Below are 23,103 nucleotides of genomic sequence, written 5' to 3' on the forward strand. Positions count from 1 at the left end.
AACTAAGCTGGTTTATATAAAAATTTTTTTTGCTACTCTACAGAAATCAAACATCAGTTTACCCTCTACCAGTAATATACCAATGGTTTTCAACTTTGAATACAGAGTGAATCAACCAGACTCTTACAAAACAAAACAAAACAAAACAAAACAAATGCCCTAGTGCCCAGGTACCATTCATGGAAGTATTAATTGAATTGGTCTGGAAAGCATCTGGGCATTAATAGTCTCTAAACTCCACTTTTTTTTTGGCCAATTTGGAGAGGGGAAAAGGTGTACCATGTGAATATGCTCATGCTTGATGACTAGTGAGACTGACAATTTTTTTTTAAAGATTTTATTTTTATTTTTAGAGAGGGGAGGGAGGGAGGGAGAGAGAGAGAGAGAGAGAGAGAGAGAAACATCAATGTGCGGTTGCTGGGGGTTATGGCCTGCAACCCAGGCATGTACCCTGGCTGGGAATCAAACCTGGGACACTGGTTCCCAGCCCACGCTCAATCCACCGAGCTACGCCAGCCAGGGAGACTGACAATTCTTTTTCATATGTCAAGTAGCCATTTTATTGTATACTTTGCCTATTTTTCTGTGTGGTTCTTTGCTTTTGGTTCTGTGAAAATTAATCCTTTGTTATATTATTTGCAAATGCTTTCTTTAGTTTGTCATATGGTATCTACCTTTTTTTATAAAAACTTTAAAATTAATAATAATAGCAACTGTTTTCTTCAGGGATTATGGGTTTTGTGTCTTAGGAGCTAGAAAAGTTTTTCTGAAGCCACTCTAGAAAACAGAAATATTTTCTATTTTCTTCTGGTAGTTTTAAAGCTTTTAAAAATGTTTAGGTCCTTAATCCATCTGGATTTCACTTACTTTTTTCTCTACATGTATCAGTATCTAGATGTCAGTTGTATCAATACATTATTGGTTCATTCACTCCTTGCTCTAAAGACCTGAGATGCTATTTACCTTTATTAAGTACTATCCTCACCTGTGAGAGTTTGTTTCTGGATCTTTCTTTGTTGGTTGCATTGATTCGTTTGGATGTTCCTATGCCAGTTCCATGCTAATTACTATCACTTTTGTATATTTTAATACTTGATTGTCCAGAGAGTTTCGTTAATATATTTTAAACTAATTTATCAATTACTTTGGAATAAATTGCAATTTTAATAACATTGAATTAGTTGTCCTATTCAGGAATATGATGTGACCATTTATTTAATTTTTGTGTACTTTAATAAAACTTATTAGTTTTTATCCATATATTTCTAACACATTTCTTCTGAGATTTAATTGGATACTTTTGTTATTATTATTTTGCTAATTTTGATATGGGAACATTTTTCAGATTACACATTTTTATTTGTTATTCTTAGTGTATCGATGTATAGAGAGTTACTAATTTTTTAAATGTTGCCTTGTAACCAGCCATTTTACTGAGCTATTTTTAATAATTATTATAATTACTGTTATTTACTAATCCTTTTAGGAAAAGTTACATTTGATACAAATTTTTCCTCATTGTAATGACCAGGATAGTCCAGAGGAGTGTTAGAGTCTGTAAACGTTCCATTTAAAAAGAATGTGTAGGGAACCCTTGCATTGTTCTTTACGTATTCTCAATAAAAATTCTTAGCAAGCTTGTAATACAAGAATCTGAGTCAAATTTCTTTTTTCTTCTGGAACAGTATTTTGTTTTTCCTTCCTGGAGTTCTCTAGTCTCATCTCTTGAGTCTCAGGTTTATGAGGGCTGAATCACTAGTATAAAATCAGTTTGAAATAAACGGAAGGCAAAGCAATGTATTTTACTACCTTGACTTATGTGGTCACATGCCAGTCACTTTGAGCACTGACTTTTACCATTTCTACACTTTATCTTAGCCAAAAGGCCAAGAAGCGATGGACTTTTACCATTTCTGATCCTGGGAGATGAAGAGCATCTGTAAGCCAAAGCTCTGTGCTGGGCCCCAGGCCCTCTGTCGTCATTAATAAACAGTGGCTGGCAGGGCTCTCTTTTCTTGCTGAGTGGCATGTTTGGAGGAAGGAGTGCTGGGAGCATAGAGAGCCAGCTGGATGGCTGTGTGAGGGTTGTGTCATCTCACTAGGTCTTGCCCGCTGCCTCTTGATTGCAGACAGTGGGAGACAGGGGAAGAGGGCCCTCTGTCCCCACTCATGCCTCTGCCTGCCTTCTTGTCTCACTGTTGACATATGGGGCTCTGACAGGAGCTGACGATGACCCTCTGAGTATGTTGCCTGTCAGAGTTTCATCTACTAGCTTTATAGTATCCTTTTCTGAACCAAGTTACTCAAAGTTTTTGCAACACATGATAAATTATGCTGGCCTCATAATCTAAGTTAGCCCCTTCTTAAGCCCCTTCTCTGCATAGCTGCCATGACCTAAGGGGTCCCAACAAGTCCATACTTCCCCCCTTGGCCAGGAGTCTTTTCAGCCAGAGTGATTTCTTAAAAATGTACTCAGTTCATGTTAGTCTTCCCCCACACCCCCGCAAAAAAGCAACAACCCTTGAATATTTCCCATCAATCTTTATATTAAAGGCTAAAATTTTCAACCTGGACTATTGGCCCAGCTGGCTGTTGCCCACCTTTTTCGTCTCTAACTACTCACTCTGCCACTGCCCACTCTTTGGGTCCCAATCACGCTGGCCTTATTTAGGTCTTCAGCGTGCCATGCTTTATGCCACTGCAGGGCTTTTGTGCATGCTGTAGCCTCTGACTGACATGCTTTTCATCACTTCCCTCCACCTCCAGGGAAAGCACCCACTCTTTGTCCAGGCCTCGGTCCCAGGCATACATTCCTCAGGAAAACCTTCCCTGATGCCCTTGCCTGGTTTAAGTCCCCTCCTGGAGCTTCCATAGCCCCGGGCCCTTCTCCATTATAGCACTTCTCACACTCAAAGTTTTTGTATATTTGGATGGACTTAAAAAAATTAAAACCTTCTCCACTAAATTGTGAGCTCCATGAAGGCAAATACTGTGTCTGTTTTTGTTAACCTGATGTCTCGGGCCTAACATTGAGCAAATCTGTTGAGTGAAAGAATACGAAAATGATTTGAGGCAGCTTGCTTCCTGATTTGATCTTGAAAGCATTCTTGATCTCAATTTAGTAAATATTTATTTATTCTGTATCAGCAATAAGGAAGCTGGGAAGGGTATTGCTTTGTGTACCAAATAGGGTAGGTAATACTTTTTATTTCAAAGACTGTTTAAAACAATGAAAACCATTACTTGGGAAAGTATCTTGTATTCATCTTGCCTTTCATAAAGAAATTTTGAGAAAAATGAAAGAAAGCAGCATTTACTCAACCTTTGTGTGTTTGAAAATTGGTTGTGACAGTGGACAAACGCCTCCTGGTTGTAGAAGGGAATGCAAGCTGTGGCGTATCTGCAGGTGGACAGAGCCAGGAGATGCCGGACAAGAAGCAGGGGAAGGAAGACAACCAGCAAAAGAATTGCATTAGTTTCAGGAGTAGAAAAGCTTATTGGAAGCATTCTTCAAAACCCTTCAGAAACTAGTAATATATTTTACTATGTTTTCTCCAGCTCTTAAAATGTCACAAATACAAATATATGATAAAATGTGAAAATAAGGATTGGCAACTAATTCCATTCTCAGGGGAGATTTCATTAGAAAAGAACCATATTTGTACTGCCTCTCCACAGTTCGATATTTGTGGCATCTGGTACAGGAGAACGAACATTTGCAAATCCTTCGACATAGCTGGTATTTAAAGGATAGCAATTGGCTAACATTTGTGGCTCTGTATGTTGAATATTTTGGCTCCAATCCTCTGGTATTCATTCTGAAAGATTTATAATCCTTCAGGGAGTGTGGTCAGTGACAAGGGTAGAACTAAATCCTGAAATGTGGAAAAACTAACTTTCCCTAATATAAAACTGTTCTAAAAAAAAAATCCCTCAAGTCTATGACTATGTTTCCAGATTTTCAGAAAAAGCTCTTGATTTACAGAAATTTCTTCTCTATACGCATCTAACTTTTAATGATAAATGTAAATTTTCCACCTTTTGGCTTCAAAAATGGCCTAGAGGTAATTCAGAAAAATATATAATCTTACCTTTTGGGCATCTGCTGCAGTCCCATGACTTTTAAAAAATGTATTTTATTGGTTATAGTGTAAATAATGAAATAAAGTTCAAAGGATGGAAATAGCCTAGAAGAGAAAAATTAAGAGACCTTGAAATGCAATAGGAAACGACGATTGTGCTGACTGTATAAAAGGATAAAATTGCTACCAAAGAAAATATAATGCAAGAACGGCAGTCGAGAAGGTCCTTGATCATGCACAGCTGACAATGTCAGGACAGAACATTCTTCTTCGGAGAGCTGGGCCTCTCTGGTGGGAGACTCTCTTGGCTTGACTGAGGCATGACACGCTGTCTGACGTCTTCTCGTTTTCGAGTCATGTTTGAGTTTGAAGCCACAGCTTAAAGAGCTCTCTCTCTGTCTCTCTCTCTTTCTCTCTGAAGCTCTTGGTTTGCAGTTTCAAACTTTTAAGCTCTGTTCTTTCAAGTGCCCCAGGGGAACTTTCCACTTCCTTTTAACCATTTAAATTCAGAAAAAGAGCCTTGATAAATGAATTGTTTTTCCACCTTGCTTTGCTTTGGTTTTTTCTGCATTATTTTCTTTACTTAGTTATGGTTAGCATATAGATTCTTCTTTATGGTTTACAAAATATCTGTCTTTTGTTTTTCTAAAAGAGGCACCAGGAGTACCCGCATGTGGTGGTCCTGTGCCCCTGAAACAAGGGAGTTTACAAAGCTGACAGTAGTACATAGGTACCTTACTACTTTATGTTTCAAAGCCACCTGTGGGAAACTTGGTTGTGGTACAATTTCTCTTGATATTGAGAAAAGGACATACAAGCTGTAAGAACAAAGTTTATTATTTTAAGTATAAATAATAAATTAAGGCTCTCCTCATTCTAAACTTAATTTTGAATAAAGGGGACAGCCTAGGTTATCCTGGAGGAAAATTAGTACAAAAATGGAAATCATTGGTGATGTCATCACAGGACAGTGGTTCGTGACATGTTTAGAAATATGGAGGGATTTTTCTGGAAAGGAGTAAGAGGAAAGGTTAAACTGTTCCAACTTCACTTTGGATGCTTGCCCTCTAGCTATGCCATTTCAGTTTCTTATTGAAAAAGTAACATACTGTGTTGAATTTACAAGAGAATTTGTGTTCTGGCATGTGTGTGATATGGAAAGGATTGGGCAGTTTGAATATAATTTTCATTTTTGTGCTAAGTCCATAGATTACATATATGCGCACATATATAACAGATATGGCAATATAAAGTAATGACTAATAGATGCAAATAAACATAATTTATAGTGAGGAAGATTTATTTGAGATCATTGGTACTAGGTTTTTTTCTCTTCTGTTAAGTGTACTAAGGTGACACTGAGCAAAATTATACAGGTTTCAGGTGCACAGTTGTACAACACATCCTCTGTACACTGTATTGTGTCTTCATCCCCCCAAGTCAAGTCCCTTTCCATCACCACTTATCCCCCTATACCCTCCTCCACCTCTCTGCATCCCCTCTCACTCTGGCAGTCCCCACACTGTCTGTGTCCATGACCTACCTCTCTCTCTCTCTCTCTCTCTCTCTCACTCTCACTCTCTCTCCTTCATCCCTTCACCCTCTCCCCCACCCAGCCCCCTTCACCCTGAGAGCCATTGGCTTACTCCCTATCTATGAGTCTTTTATAATTGTGCTTGTTCATTTTGTTTGTAAGATTCCACATATGAATGAAATCATATGTTACTTGTCTTCCTCTGACTGGATTATATAATTTGGCATAATACTTTCCAGCTGTGATATCAACAAAGGGGAAGATTTCCATCTTTTTTTATAGCTGAATAGAATTCCATTGTATAAATATACCACAGCTTTTTTATCCACTCATATACTGATGAACTCTTGGGCTGTTTCCAAATCTTGGCTATTGTAAATAGCACTGCAGTGAACTTAGGGGGTGCATGTATTCATTGGAATTAGTTTTCATGTTTCTTCAGCTATATTCTGAGAAGTGAAATCACTGAGTCATAAAACAATTCAATGTTTAATATTTTAAGGTAACACCATACTACTTTCCACAATGGCTGCACCAGTCTGCATTCCCATCAACAGTTTAAGAAGGATCCCTTTTCTCTACGTCCTCACCACTACCTATTGTTAATTAATTTATTGATGATACCGACTCTGACAGGTGTGAGGTGAAATCTCATTACGGTTTTAATTTGTATTTCTCTGATGATTAGTGATGATGAGTATCTCTTCATATGTCTGCTAGCCATCTCGATGTCCTCTTTGGAAAAGTGTCTCTTCAAGCCCTCTGCCCATTTTTTAATTAGATTGTTTTCTTTGGTATTGAATTTTATAAGTTCTTTATAATTTTTGGATATTAACCCCTCATCAGATGTATCATTGGCAAATATGTTTTCCAATTCAGTAGGTTATAGTTTCATCTTGTTGATGGGTTCATTTGCTGTGCAAAACTTTTTAGTTTGATGTAGTCCATTTGTTTATTTTTTTCTTTTGTCTCACTTGCCCAAGGAGGTATATAAGAAAATATTTGCTGCAAGAAATATCCAAGATATTACTGCCTAAGTTTTCTTATAGGATTCTTATGGTTTTGAGTCTAATGTTTAAGTCATTAATACATTTTCTTGTACATTAATACAAGAATAAGTTTATTCTTATATACGGTGTAAGAAGGTAGTCTAGTTTTTTTTTAAATTTTTTTATTGTTGTTCAAGTACAGTTTCTGCCCTTTACCCCCACTCCTTCCCACCACCCCAGCCCTCCCCGCCTCCTTCCCCCATTTCTACCCTGTCTTGTTATTGTCCATGTGCCCTTTATAATTGTCCCTGTAAACCCTTCACCCCTTTCCCCCATTATCCCCTTTCCTCTCCCCTTTGGTTGCTGTCAGCCTGTTCTCAATTTCAATGTCTTTGGTTATATTTTACTTGCTTGTTCATTTTGTTGATCAGGTTCCTGTTAAAGGCGAGACAAGCAACACAATTAAAAAATGGGCAAAGGACTTGAACAGACACTTCTCTAAGAAGGACATACAGAGGGTCCAGAGACATATGAAAAGATGCTCAGTATTGCTAGCCATTAGAGAGATGCAAATTAAAACCACAATGAGATACCACTTCACACCTGTCAGAATGGCCATCATAAACAAATCAACAAACAATGTATGTTGGAGAGGTTGTGGAGAAAAGGGAATCCTAGTGCACTGTTGGTGGGATTGCAGACTGGCACAACCACTATGGAAAACAGTATGGAATTTCCTCAGAAAACTAAAAATTGAACTGCCTTTTGACCCAGCAATTGCACTGCTAGGATTATACCCTAAGAGCCCTGAAACACCAATCCAAAAGAACCTATGCACCCCAATGTTCAAAGCAGCACAATTTACAATAGCCAAATGCTGGAGGCAGTTTACGTGCCCATCAGTAAATGAGTGGATCAAAAAAACTATGTACATTTACACAATGGAATTCTATGCAGCAGAAAGAAGAAGGAGCTCCCACCCTTTGTGACAGCCTGGATGGAACTGGAGAGCATTATGTTACGTGAAATGAGCCAGGTGGTGAAAGACAAATACCATATGATCTCATCTTTAATAGTTTCTTTTTTTTTTAAATGTACCTGTCTAATATTCCCAACACCATTTAATGAAGAGACTATTTTTACCCCATTGTGTGTTTTTGCCTCCTTTATCAAATATTAATTGACTATAAAGGTGGAGGTTTATTTCTGGGCTCTATTCTGTTCCATTGAACTGTATCTTTTTATACTAGCATCCTGCTGTTTTGATTACTATGGCTTTATAATATAATTTAATAGTAAATAGCATGATTCTTCTTTCTCAAAATTTCTGTTGCTATTCAGGGTCTTTTCTTTCTTTCTTCCTTTCTTTCTTTCTTTCTTTCTTTCTTTCTTTCTTTCTTTCTTTCTTTCTTTCTTTCTTTTTCTTCCCTTTTCTTTTCTTCCCTTTTCTTTTCTTTTCTTTTCTTTTCTTTTCTTTCGTTCCATATAAGTTTTTAGAATATAACCACATCTTGGTACTGCTAAGCTTCAGAACTCTTCAAACCCTGTACTTATCACATTTTGGTGAGAAAAAAATGTTTCAGCACTTGATGCTTGCTTGGGACCTGTCACACTCGTTAGAACATGTATGCTACCCTGCAAGAGAAAATGCTTCATTGTTTGGTACTCCTCGGTTTTAGTGCTGGTCATGAGTTCCAGAACAAATTAATGATAAATACCAAGGTACCACTGTGTTTGTCCTAGTTCTGTGAAATAAACCATTAGTATCTTGATAAGAATTGCATTGAATCTGTAGATTGCTTTGGGTATAAGGGACATTTTAATGATGTTATTTCTTCCTATCCATAAACACAGTAATACTTCCACTTATTTGTATCTTCTTCAATTTCTTTCTTTAGTGTCTTATAAATTTCTGAGTACAGGTCTTTTACATCCTTGGTTAAATTTATTCCTAGGCATTTTATTGTTTTTGAAGCAATTGCAAATGACATTGTTTTCTTCATTTCCTTTTCTGTACATTATTGGTGTATAAAAATGCAACTGATTTCTGGATATTTATTTTGTATCCTGCTACTTTACTGGGTTCACTTATCAGTTCTAGTAGTTTTTTGGTAAAATCTTTAGGGTTCTCTATAAGCAGTATCGTGCCATTAGCAAATAATTACAGTTTTACTTTTTCCTTTTCAATTGGATGCCTTTTAGTACTTCTATGATTGCTGTGGGTAGAACTTCCAGCAGTATGTTGAATAAGAGTGGTGAAAGCAGACATCACCATCTTGTTGTTGGTGATGTCTGGTGATGTCCCCTACCTTGAGGGGAACACTTGCAGTTTTTGCTCATTGAGTGTGGTGTAAACTGTGGGTTTGTCATATATGGCCTTTATTATGTTGAGGTATATTCCCTCTCTTCCCACTTTGCTGAGAGTTTTTATCGTGAATGGGTGCTGGGTTTTATCGAGTGTGTTTTCCGCATCTATTGATATAACCATGTGACTTTTCTTTGATCCTTACCCAGATATGTTTATTGTTTTTAGAGATAGAGGAAGGCAGGGGGTAAAGTGGGGGGAGAGAGAGAGAGAAAGAGAGAGAGAGGGGGAGGGAGGGAGGGAGAGACAGACAGACAGACAGACATTAACCTAGGTTGTGGGATCAAACCCACAACCTAAGTATGTTCTCTGACTGGGGATTGAAGCTGCAACATTTTGTTGTATAGGATGATGTTCCAATCAACTGAGCTACCTGGCCAGGGCAATCATGTGGTTTCTATGCTTCATTTTGTTTGTGTGGTGTATCATGTTAATCGGTTTGTGGATGTTGCACCAACCTTGTACCCCTGGAATTAACCCCACTCAGTCGTGGTGTATGATCTTTTTAATGTATTGTTGGATCCAGTGTGCTGATAGTTTGTTGAGGATTTTAGCATCTGTGTTCATCAAGGACATTGGCTTATAATTTTCTTTGTAATAGCTTTATGTGGTGTTGGAATTAGTACATTATTGTCTTAGTAAAAAGAGCTTGGGAGTCTTCCCTCCTCTTGAAATTCTGGAACAGTTTGAGAAGGATTTGAATTGGTTCTTTGAATGTTTGGTAAAATTCACCTATGAAGCCATTTGGTACAGGACTTTTGTTTGTTGGGAGTTTTTTTATTACTGCTTCAGTTTCACTAGATATGATTTGTCTATCTTGATTTTCTGATTGTTCCTGATTCAGTTTTAGAATTCAGTTCTAGGAATTTATTCATTTTGTCCAGATTTATAATTTGTTGGCATATAGTTGTTTATAGTATTTTCTTAAAATCTTTTGTATTTCTTTTGTGTCAGTTGTTACTTCTCATTCATTTTTTATTTTATTTACTTGTGTCCCCTCTCTTTTTTTCTTTATCAGTCTGGTTAAAGGTGTGTCAATCTTGTTTATATTTTCAAAGAATCAGCTGTTGGATTCATTTATCTTTTGCATTATTATTTTAGATTCTGTTTTTCTTATTTCTAGTCTGATATTTATTATTTCCTTCTACTCACTTTGGGCTTGTTTGTTGTTCTTTTCCCAGTTCTTTTAAGTGTAAAGTTGGATTGTTTATTTGGGATTTTTTTCTGTCTTGAGATAGGCCTGCAATACTACAAATTTCCCACTTAGAACTGCTTCCCTGTGCCCCACGAATTTTCAATTGTATTCTCATTTTTATTTGTTTCAAGGTATCTGTTGCTTTCTTTCTTGATTTCATTGTTAACTATTCACTGTTGAGTAACATTTAGTCTCTGTGTCTTTGTGTGTTTTTTTGGGGGTTTTCAAATTGGTTTCTAGTTTTAAGCCACTGTGGTCAGAGAAGATGCTTGCTGTGATTTCAGTCTGCAGATATTTACTGAGTCTTGCTCTATGTCCTGACATGTGGTCTGTCCTAGAAAACATCCCTTGTATACTTGAAAAGTGTGTATATCTGCTGCTTTGGGATGAAATGCTCTGAAGATGTCAATGAAATCCCTCTGATTTAGTGTGCCATTTAAGGCTGTTCCTTGTTGATTTACTGTCTGGAAGATCTGCTTATTAATGTCAATGGGTGTTAAAATCCCATAATATGACTGTATTACTGTCAATCTTCCCATTTATATTCATCAAGATTTGCTTTGCATGCTTAGGTGCTCTTGTGTTGGGTGCATGTATATTTGCAAAGGTTATATCCTCATGTTGGATTGTTCCCTTTATCATTATGTAGTGTTCTTTGTCTCTTACTATAGGCTTTGTTTTAATGTCTATTTTGTCAGATATGAATATAGATACCCCAGGGCTTTTTTCATTTGCATGAAGTATCTTTTTCTATCCTTTTAGTCTGTGTGTATCTTTTCTTCTGAGGTGGGTTTCTTGTGGACAGCATATATATGGGTCACATTTTCTTATCCATTCAGCTACCCTGTGTCTTCTTATTAGAGCATTTAAGGCACTTACAATACATTTTATTGATAGGTACATATTTATTGCCATTTTAATCTTTTAATTGTGTTCCTCTTCTTTCCTTCTTTTCTTCTTTTCCTTCTTCTTCATCTTATTTTTTCTATTCTCTTCTTCTCCTCCTCCTCCTTCTTCAAGGAGGCTCTGTAACATTTCTTGTAATTCTGGTTTGTGGTACCAAACTCCTTTAGCTTTTACTTGTCTGGGAAGATCTTTATTTATCCTTCAATTTTAAATGATAGCCTTGCTGGGAAAAGTAGTCTTGGGTATAGGTTTTTGCTTTTCATCACTTTGAATATTTCATGCCAGTCTCTTCTGACCTGAAATGTTTCTGTTGAGAAATCAGATGATAGTCATATGAGAGCTTTCTTGTAGGTAACTGTATTTCTCTGTGGCTTTTAAGATTGTCCCTTGTCTTTAAGTTTTACCGTTTTAATTATGATGTGTCTTGGTGTGTGCCTCTTTGTGTCCATCTTGTTTGGGACTCTGTGCTTCATTACCTTGTGTGGCTTTCTTTTTTCACCAGGTGAGGAAAATTTTTGGTCATTATTTCTTCAAGTAGGTTCTCTATCCCTTGCTCACTCTCTTTTCCTTCTGGTATTCCCTGGATGGGTATGTTTTTACACTTTATGTTGTCCCATAGGTCCATTAAGACTTAAACTATCCTCATTTTTAAAAATTCTTTTTTCTTTTTTTCTGCTCTGATTAGGTGGGGGTTTTTTTCCTGCCTTATCTTCCCAATCACTGATTAGATCCTCTGCTTCATCCAGCCTACAAACTACTGTTTATTTCTTCTAGTGTATTCTTCATTTAAGATATTGTTTTCTTCATTTCTGATTGGTCCTTTTTGTTTCTATGTCCTTTTTTTGTGTTGAACATTCGTATTACCATTGCTTTGAATTCTACATCTGACAGATTGCTTGCCTCCATTTCATTGAGCTCTTTTTCTGAGATTTCTCCTGTTCCTTCATGTGGGGCCAATTTTTTGTTTGTTTGTTTCACTGTTTTGGCTGCCTCTTTGTGTTTTTTGTAAGTATTAGATAAATCTGTTGTGACTCCCAGTCTTCATAGTGTGGTCTTCTGTAATAGGTATCTTGTGGAATCCGGTAGTGCCATCTCCTTGATCACCTGACCTGGTTGCTCCAAGAATGTCCCTTGTGTGGGCCCACTTGTAATTGCATCTTGATTGCTATTGGCCTGTTTGTACATGAGATGGATCATCAGTCTGGCTGACTGTGAGACTCAACCCTGACCACGGTTTGTGAGCTACTGTGCAGGGGCTGATCATGCGATGCAGAATTCACCTCTGCAGGGCTTGGTGCCTGCTGAGATCTCCCATGGGATATGCTGCTTGTGAAGCTTATTGGATCCTCCTCTGATGTTTTCTAAAGCTGGTCATTGGGTATATTGGTTCTGGGCCTCTTGGGAGGTACTCTGATGCAGGCCAATGTGAGATGCTGCCTCTGACTGGCTTTTGCCTACCTGTTTGGAGCTATAGCAATCCACAGTTTGTGGCTGCTTTTCCTTGGCTTCAGTGCACATGGGAAAGACCCAGCTCCTCACCAAGGCTGACTTTTACCAGAACCAGGCCTGGGAGGAGGTCCACAAAAATCCTGTGGCACGTGGATGAGACCTGTCTGCCTATCTCCTCTACTGGCTGCCTGTATGGCTCAATCACTGAAAGCAGGTCTGAATGTATTCCCCAGTAGTACATAAGCTATGCATGGTGGGGCAAGAGGGAGACCAGAGTGTGGGGCTCTTGCTTTCTTCCAGGCTGATACTTATAGAGGGGAGTGCTCCATCCAAGAAAGGGGATATTTAAAGTATAGGAGAGTGACTCAGCACAGAGATCCTTATGCCTGTCCCTTTAGCTGCCTCCTGAGAGCCACAGACCACAGACTCACCTCATACAACTATAGTCTGCTCCACCCTCCTCCCACTGGAGCCCAGGGTGAATAGCTGTGAATTAGCTTTTGTGCATTAGCCCATTAAAAGTATTCCTTTGTTTATAGAGGACTCCCACCTCTCCCTGGTGGACAGAAACCTTGCTGCTTTTCACAAGTAGATGTTATGTTGGCACCTCTTCCCAGCTCTTATGTTTCAGGCTAGAGAGCCCAGCTTAGGATTTAGACCTCTTGCTCCTCAAGGGGGTCCTCTCACAGCTGAGATATCCCTCTGGAACTTTAGCCGCTGCTATGGGAGTGGGGCCAACTTTTTGTATCCCTGCCCTTCCTACCAAGTCTTGATGTGGCTTCTTCTGTAAATCCTTAGTTGTAAGACTTCTGTTCAGCTAGTCTTCAGTTGGTTACTCTGGATGATTGTTCTGTATTTCAGTTGCAATCCCAGTTTGGTCCTATGATGAGGTGAATGTAGCCTCCACTTGCTCTGCTGCCATCTTGAATCCTCTAAATCCTGAGAGGCACAGAGCAGAGCACCTGGACGCTGACCACACTGAGAAGGCTCTGAGAAGACCAAGTTCCCTGGAACCCTCCAGCCTTTCCATCTTGACTGCTTCTTTGAGGGTCACCATGCTGCCCTCTTGGATCCTTACTCCTGCTGCTGGTTAGTGTAGATCTTAGCAAACTCAGCATGCAATTTTAAGTTGAGGACTTCCACCTTTTCACATAAAGGAGGCACTTTCATGGCTTCTCTTTGGCAAAAACAAATATTCAGCAACACTACCCATGCACTTCGGGGTCATTATTACTTAAGATAACAGCTAACAGTTAATTGAAATAATCACTGAGACACCTCAACAACTGACTGTAAAGTCGGTACTATGTTTTGAGGTAGAAAACTAAGACTGTCTTTTATGAGCACCTTTTACAAAATAGTTCATTCTCAGCTTTTATGTCTTTATGAACTGTTTTCGTGCTTATAGTGTAACTCTTATTTACCAGCCAGTCTTAATATGAGTAGAAATAATATGTACTATGATATGTTCTTCAGAAGATTTTCAGGCATTAATGCTCAGTGGACATTGCTAGAGAGATTCTGCAACAAATTCTGATTTTAATTTGCTAGCAGGTCAGCTTTACTATCAACATTAATATTTTAAAAATCTCACAGATAGTTTTATCTCAAAGGAATGGTTCTCTATTACCCTGTATGTGTTGATTATTTGCATGATTCTCAAAGCTGGGCCAGCAGCTTGTTCATGACAGTGAAGCTTTGTCTTGTTATCCTTCAGCTACTCATTGTTTCATCATCAGTTTATAGAATTGCGTCCTCTTTTGTAACCCCACAGCCCGTATCTACCTTCTCTTGTTTTCAGTATGGATTGTTTCACTGCCTCTCACATGGTTTCCCTTCCTCCAGATTTTCCCTATTGCAAGAATGTAGATACATATGTATATACATAAGAACATACATAAATCTGTATGAATAATTTTCAGACATGGTTTGCATGGCACAGTATATCGTTCAAGAACTATAGAAACCACCTGTTAACTCTGCATAGGACTTGTATTCTTTAGTCGCTCTATCAAGGCTTGCCCCTTGACTATTTAATACATTAATACCACCTAATGTTGTAGCCGTTTAAAGCAGACAGACCACCTTTAAAAGCTGACTCTTAATTGGAATAATGTTTTATGACACTCTGTACAGCTTTTTGTGTGTATGTTTTAGTTCCACATGATTCATTTAACACATTATAACCCACTCAGAGAACTTTTAAAACAAGTAATGTGCGATGTGTATGGGGAGACATATTTCCCAGTTCATAGATTTATGACTGTTTAGAGAGTGATTTTATTTAACCTTTTTGTGGCATGGCATTTTCCTAGGGAGGAAATCAGATAGCTACGGTGATTGCACTGTGTTCATTGAAGGATTTCAATTTAGCACAAGAGACCTGCCAGTTGGCAATCAGGGATGCTGGAGGTCTTGAAGTTTTAATCAATTTACTTGATACAGATGAAGTCAAATGTAAGGTGAGTGGCTTTGTCACAGTGGATGAGGAACTTTGTTTATACCCTCTAGTGGGACTCTTCTTAGCACTAGGTGTCCACCACTCCTGCTGCGTGGTTCTTGTCTTTATCTGCTATCATTGCTGATAACCCTAACCCACTACTTCTACTGTTAGCTGCTCTTCTCACCTCTCTACTTTTCTTCTTTCTTTTCTGGTTCTTTCCATTCATGTGTGCTTCCTAAATGATGAGTGTTTATGTCATTGAAGGAAAATACAGAAACTATGTGTAACACCTGGGAATAGAACATTTCTCTCTAAAAACATAATTGGGGAAAGGTTTTTGGTACACTTGCAATTTTTAAAAATACAGCACTTGTTCTGGATTAAGCACACATTCATCTATAACCTTTTTTTTTCTCATTTAGATTGGTTCATTAAAAATCCTGAAGGAAATCAGTCATAATCCTCAAATCAGACGTAATATTGTTGACCTTGGGGGCCTACCACTTATGGTTAATATCCTTGATTCTCCACATAAGAGTCTGAAATGTTTGGCAGCTGAGACAATTGCGAATGTTGCCAAGTTTAGAAGAGCCCGGTGGGCAGTGAGACACCACGGGGGCATCACTAAACTGGTGAGTACCACTGACATCATCATCAGCACACCAGCTGCCACAGAGATGTCAGCTCCCTGCTGTCCTTCCTTGTCATTCCCAGACATCAGATAACCACAGGGCATGTCCTGGGAATCTTCTTTTTATACACAGTGTCCTTGAAAATTATTTTTGTATATTCATATCCACAAGTAGCAAAAAAACACATTAAAGCTTATTTTGCAAAGATATAAAATTTAGAAGAGAAATGTATTTTGTACCTGTCACAGTGGTGCGGATACATTCATTTCTGTGTACAGCACTGGTGAGGGGTAGAGAGCACCTGGCCAGTAGAAAACCGTCTGGTAGCCCTTGCTCCCCGATGTGGTGATCTCACCATGAGGATTGTCCCCAAAGTGACAGTCAGAGGGGCAGGCATTTATTTATCTTACTGTCACTAAGAAGAAAGACAGCCGAAAACAGCATGTTTTACAATATGAGATTAGTAAAACAATTTGCATTATATTCATAAGAAACATCTGTGTTCAGCCATCAGTTCTGTATTTTGGAAGTTTATTTAGTAACAAGGAATACATATATACTTAATGTTGTGTAAAACCATAACAGGATTAAAAACCAATGGTACCTATGATCCCAATTTTTAAAAACCTACCTAAAAGGTATGGAGAAGATACTTGAAATAAATACAGAAATTTGGTCATGGGGTTTCTCTGAAATGTTTACCAAATTTTCTTCCTATTTTCCAAATATGCCATTTTATTGTAGAGTATTACTTTTATAATAAAAAACATGATTATTTCAATAACTGTCATGGAAAGATAAAGGTTGTTCTGCTCAATACCTTTGCCGTGGCAGGAAAGACCTTAGTAAAGTACAACATGGAGATGCATGTCCACCCTCCTTGGTAAGGATCAGCAGATCTGTGTCTGTCCCACAGCTTGCATTCACCACTTCTGTACTTTAAACCCCTTAAAATGAGGGATGTATCATATATATTGTAGTGTCGTCCACAGTACTGAGTCCCATACCTCACACATATAAAGGGGTAATAATTATACTTTGAATTAATATAGATTTAAAGTGAATATATGCACAGTGAAAGTGTTCAGAAGTTTACTAAAAGAGACTGTTTTCATTTGTAATCTGTAGAGCACTATAAATTATAATTATTTGCTTCAAAAGTAAGATGTATTTATGGTTGGATAACAATAAGATGGATGAATAAGATGGTTAGCTGTGTGATAAAACAAATATGGCAGAATGTTTCTTATGGAATCTAGATGGTAGGTGTGCCGATGCTGCTGCACAGCTGTTGTGTCATTCTTTCAGCCTTTGCATGTTTTTGAAAATTTTCATAATAAAGTCTTTGGAAAGAAGTAATTATGATTATCATTATCCTCCTTAAATAACAAAATCATATGGTAGGCTGATGTGGCTTTCCACTGAAACTACTCCCATTGAATTATAAGAAAGAAAATGTACTATAAAACTGAAATATGTTTTTATGGGGGTCATACATCACATTTGAGGGCCTGGAATTTGAACAGTGGCACTAATGTAGTCAAGATAATGACACATTTTAATTTAATTTTAAATAATAGCTAAATCAGGTATAGAAAATACCAGTAATGGATATAGTAATAATAAACTTGTAATTGCTGTGTTGGAAACACATCCGGGAAGACTAGAATTGGCGACCCACTTCTGGTTTGCTAGGTACTTAGGGAGAAAGTAGAGTCCCCAAGTGAAACTGGAAGTGAGGAGACCACCAATGCATGGATGGAGCAGTGGGCTGGTTATGGCATCAGAGCAAGGGAACAAGTCAAGACTACAGCAGACAGGCCACTATGGGATGTCAGAATCTAGGTCAGTCTCTGGAGAAGCACAGCCAATAGAAGACTGGGGAGAAGACACGAAGTCTGAGTAAGCAGGGAGAAGGCATCGGGCCTGGACATAGTGCAGGACTGTCCTGCAGCCAGTTTTCAGGTTCCTCTGAGTATATAGCATACTTGACCCTTTCACAGAAAATTATTTCAATCATTTCTTGAAATGTGTGTCATGTACAGAACTAAGTAGTGGAATTATGAATATAAATAAAGGTATGTTCCTGACCACAATCATGTCATGGTCTTATGGTGGTGTGGGCAGAGGGGATATAGGCAAAAATGTAAGGGTAAATACTAGATATTTCATGGAAGTCAACACTGGGAATAGTTGGGGAACAAAGAAGGAGGTGGACAATCAACTCTACTTAGAGGAGAAGTGTCAAGAAAGGCTACAGAGAAAAGATGTTGCCTTTGGTGAGTCTTGCAAGGTGAGTGAGTATTTCTCAGACAGACACACCAGGGAAGTACATTAAAGCAGGATGGAGTCTTGCTGGTAAAGGCTCAGACCTGAAAACAACATTAAGTGCTTGGAAAGCACAAGTGGTTGAATGTGACCAGACCTAGTGTAAGGTGGGCTACGTGGTAAGGGGTGAAGATGGACAACTGTGGTGGTCACACAGGGGCTTATCCAATGAGATACAAAATTTGGACTTTATGTAGTAATGAGGAGCAACTGTAGTAGACAGATTCTTTTAGACTGTCTCCCCTATGTTCAAACCTATTGTCTTAGAATTTCTTCCCCAGTAGGTACCTGAAAGCCATATACTCCTCACCCATGTTCTTCCTTGGGCTGTAACTAGTCAGACTCAAGCTGGTTCTACTGTATCTCTCCCAGGGATCTGGAATTAGGAATTAGAAGCTCTACTTAGTCCAGGCTACTTCCTTGTAAACTCAAGATTTGTGGTTATGATTATGTGTATAGTGTCACTGGAAAATTTGGCCTACAGAGAGAGAAGAATCTAATAGACATGCACAATGAAGACAGCTTTGGGGCAGGGTTGGGGGTTCAAGATGGCAGCAGAGTAAGTGAATCTTTCTTGTGCCTCCTCCCAGAACTAACCTGGAAATAAAACTAAATTGGAGAACATTTATACCAAATTACCAACTAAAGACTCTTTGAAAAGGAGACTTTTAACAAAGGATGGGCAGAAACAACCTCCACACTGGTAGGAAAAGTGGGGTTGCAAAAGGGCCTGGCCCCGCTCCCACAGACAGCAGGCCAAGGTTATGGCAGGATATGATGGCTGAGGGAGGTTCCCCCTGGGAGAAGTTAAGCCTAGACCCCAGACCAGAGCACCAGAGCCAGGATCAGCTGACATGTGGCATCCAGTGGTAAAAGGCAGCCGGGTTGTTATCTGCGAGAGAGAGACCATCTTGCCAGAGACAAAGGCACTTTTTTAAGGGACCAAAGCACAAGATTTTCAAATGTGGCCACTCCACTAACCCTAGGGACCAGTGAAGGGAGGGCAGTGTAGACTGGAGTTGCCTGGGGAGAGTCTGGAGTGGGAGGATTTGGGGGGAGTCATGGGGCAGTGGCTGCTGGGATCCCTGTGCTGGATCACCACCCTCTGCCCAGTATGGCAGCAGCCATTTCTCTTGACAGGAGCAAGTCCCTCACAGGGACAACAGCATGGGGAAGAGGAATTATCCTACCCTTTGGAATCCCACTTGCCCCACCCTACATCTTAACCTGTGCTGAGGAGATAGCAGCATAGGGAGTCAGGAGTTGTCAGTGACTGTCTGTGGGGTGGAGCCATTCCCCCCACTTTCTCAGGAAACTGATTGGTGCTTCCCCCTCATAGGAGAGCTGACAGAACACCCTTCCAATTTCTGGCAGACAGAACCTCTGGGCTACAGGGCCTCACCCACATGCCTACCAGGGGCTCTCACCAGCCAAGGTCAGGGAAATAATCTGAGTCAGACTCAGACTGTAGCTCTGGGGTGAGTGAACACACCCACCATTTTTCCTGAAGTCTAAATGGTACTTCCCCCTAATGGGAGATCCAGGGGTCCCATCCTTCCCATTTCACCAGAAGCCCTTTCAGACACTGCCTTTTCAGTGACTAAGAATGACAGCAGGCTGGCAGTTAGAAGCAGGCATAGTCAGATCCTAGGGTGCCTTGGGACATTTGCTGACCTGCTCCTGGGCCCCGTTCTGCTAAAAAATGGCCTTGAAGCACAGCTTGGTCCCTCCAGTTTACAGCCAAGCCTGGCAGAGGCAGCCAAAAGCTGTGGATTGCTTATAGCTTTGAGCAGCTTGCTGAGGGCCACAGTGGACAGCATCTGACATTGGCTTACACCAGCTTCAGACAACATTGGAGCAGGATCTAAAGGGAGACCCCAGCAGGCACCATATTGTTCTTTTTATTGGTTTCTTTCTTTTTCCTTTTTTGTTGCTTTTTAAAATCATTTTTTCTGTTTTTTCATTTTTCCTGTTTGTTTCATGTCTTATTTTTCCCATTTTTTTCTTACTCTACTTTTCCTTTTCTTATATTTTTCTTTCTTTTTCTTTTGCTTTTGTCTGTTTTTCTTTTCCTATTATTTATATATTTTTCTCTTTCTTCATACCTTTCATATTCTTCTTTCTTTTTCCTCTTGTGTTCTTTTTCTTTTATTATTTTTCTTTTCTCCTTTCCTACTCCTTTTATTTTGTTGTTGTTAGGATTTTATTTGTTTTTGTTTTGTTTTGTTCTATCAGCATCTATACAACAGCTAGCACAATTGATTAATGTTGAGCTTCTCATCCAGCCAGCCTGGGGGTAGATCCCATCCATGAATCACCCAACAACAGTCAAGAACCACACACAAGGGCCACTCCTAGAGCATCTAGCTCAGGACATCAAGGAGACTGCACCATGGGGTCCCATAGGTCACCTACTATATAAGGCCACCCCAAGAAGATTGGGAGTCATAGCAGTTCTATCTAATACATAGAAACAAACACAAAGAGACAGCTAAAATGGGGATATAAAGAAACAACACCCAAATAAAAGAAAGGGAGGAATCCCTAGAAAAAGAGCTAAATATAATGGAGGCAAGCAATTTATCAGACATATACTTCAAAGTAATGGTTATAAGGATGCTCCAAGAAGTTAGAACTACAAGCAATTTAATGAGACCCACAAGGAACTTAGCAAAACGAGCATTATCATGAAAAAGAACATAGAAACCTTGATTAAGAACCAATCTGAGATGAAGAATACAATATCTAAAATGAAGAACACACCAGAAGGAATTAAAAGTAGGGTGGAGGAAACAGAAGATGAATCAGCAATGTGGAAGACAAGGTAGGAAAAAACCTCAATCAGAGCAACAAAAAGCAAAAATCCCTAAAAAGAATGAGGGTAGTTTAAGGGAACTTTGTGACAACATGAAGCATAACAATTCTCCATCACAGTGGTACCAGAAGGAGAAGAAAGTAAGCAAGGGATAGAAATCCTGTTTGGAGAAATAATGACAGAAGGAAAAAGATGCAAGTTCAGGAAGCACAAAAAATCTTAAGATGAACTCAAACAGACCCTCACCAAGACACACTATAATGAAAATGGCAAATTTTAAAGGTAAAGAGAGAATCTTAAAGGCAGAAAGAGAGAAACAGTTATCTACAAGGTAGTTCCCATAAGGCTATCAGCTCATTTCTCAACAGAAACATTTCAAGCCAGGAGGAATTGTCAGGAAATATTCAAAGTAATTGAAAGAAAGGACCATACTCTATCCAGCATATCTGTCATTTAAAATTGAAGGTGAAATAAAGAGCTTCTCAGACAACAACAACAACAAAAATGCTAAAGGAGTTCATTACCACCAAGCCAGCATTGTAAGAAATGTTAAAGGGACTGCTTTAAGAAGAAGAAATAGAGATAAGAATATAGGTATAAAGAAAAATGGCAGTAAATAAGTACCTATCAATAATAACCTTAACTATAAACTGATTGAACGTTCCCATCAAATGACATAGAGAAACTGAATGGATAAAAAAACATGACCCTTATATATGCTGTCTACAAGTGACCCACCTTACTTGTAGATACACACAAGCTGAAAGTGAAGGTATGGAAAAATAATCTATGCAAATGGAAATGAAAAAAAGCTGGGGTAGCAATACTTCTATCTGACACATAGACTTCAAAACAAAGGCCATAACAAGAGACAAATAAGGTCACTACGTAATACTAAAGGGGCTGATCCAACAAGCAGAAATAACCCTTGTAAACATATATGCACCCAATATAGGAGCACCTGAATATATACATTAAAAAAACTCTTGATGGACTTTAAGGGTGAGATTGACAGCATAGTAGTCATAGTAGGGGTCTTTAACACCCTACTGGCATTACCAAATAGGTCTTCCAGACCAAAATAAAAAAATCAACAATGAAACAGTGATCTATAACAACACACTAGAGCTCATGGATTTAATTGATATTTACAAAAAATTTCATCCCAAAGCATTAGAATGTACATTCTTCTCCAGTGTACTTGGAACATTCTCAAAGGTAGAACACAAGTTAGGACACATAGTAAGTCTTACCATATTCAGGCAGATTGAAATCATATCAAGAATCTTTTTAGATCACAATGGCTTGAAACTAGAAATCAACTATATTTTAAAAAAAAAACCTCAGCCCTGGCTGGCGTAGCTCAGTGGATTGAGTGTGGGCTGCGAACCAAAGCACTGCAGGTTCGATTCCCAGTCAGAGTACATGCCTGGGTTGCAGGCCATGACCCCCAGCAACCACACATTGATGTCTCTCTCTCTTTCTATCTCCCTCCCTTCCCTCTCTAAAAATAAATAAATAAAATCTTTTAAAAAATAAAAGATCTCATCAAACTTTTAAAAAAAAGCTCAAAAACATTCAAATAGTTGAAATCTAAATAGCATGTTGTTAAACAATGGATGTTGTTGGACAATTTCCAGTGAAATCAAGGAAGACATTAAAAAATACCTAGAAACAAATGAAAATGAACACACAATGTAGAGTCTGTGGGACAGAGTGAAAGCAGTCCTGAGGAAAGTTCATGGCATCACAGGCCTATCTCAAGAAACAAGAAAAATCTCAAATAAATTTTCTAACCTACACCTAAAAGGATCTTGGAAAGGTGGTTATGGGTGATTTTACTTTATACTTTCTGATCTTCTGTATTGTTAAAGTTTCAAAAATAACATTTCATTTTTGAAATTAATATATATTTAAATACATTTATTAGACATACAGTAATGTGAATGTATGTAATATCATTAGACTGTATAACTACAAATGGTTAAAATGATAAGTTTCATGTTATGTGTATTTTACTAGAATAAAAAGTTACATTTATTATAAAAAAAACTAGGGAAAAAATTAACAGGAAAAGCTCAGAATGAACAGAAGGAAGGACATAATAAAGATCAAACAGAAATAAATGATATATTAAAAAAATAATACAAAAGATCAGTGAAATGGAGAGCTGATGCTTTGAAAAGATAAACAAGATCGTTGACCTTTAGCCAGATGCATCAAGAAACAAAGAGGATCCAGATAAATAAAATCAGAAATGAAAGGGGAGAAATAATAATAGACACTACAGAAATATATGAAAAACTATATGCCAATAAATTGGACAATTTGGGAGAAATGGACAAATTCCTAGACATATACAATT

General features: G+C 38.4%; 1 protein-coding gene across 1 annotated transcript in view; it reads left to right on the top strand.

The window, feature by feature from the left end:
- The window catches only part of ARMC4 (armadillo repeat containing 4), a 183,297-nt gene that overhangs the window by 48,753 nt on the left and 111,441 nt on the right, over positions 1–23,103 (top strand). Inside the window, exons 11-12 of the mRNA XM_028506946.2 lie at positions 14,836–14,982; positions 15,386–15,595. Coding sequence (XP_028362747.1) covers positions 14,836–14,982; positions 15,386–15,595 — 357 coding nt within the window. The remainder of the gene's footprint in view (positions 1–14,835; positions 14,983–15,385; positions 15,596–23,103) is intronic.

The sequence above is a fragment of the Phyllostomus discolor genome, chromosome 1, assembly GCF_004126475.2.
Source record: "Phyllostomus discolor isolate MPI-MPIP mPhyDis1 chromosome 1, mPhyDis1.pri.v3, whole genome shotgun sequence".
Lineage (NCBI taxonomy): Eukaryota > Metazoa > Chordata > Mammalia > Chiroptera > Phyllostomidae > Phyllostomus > Phyllostomus discolor.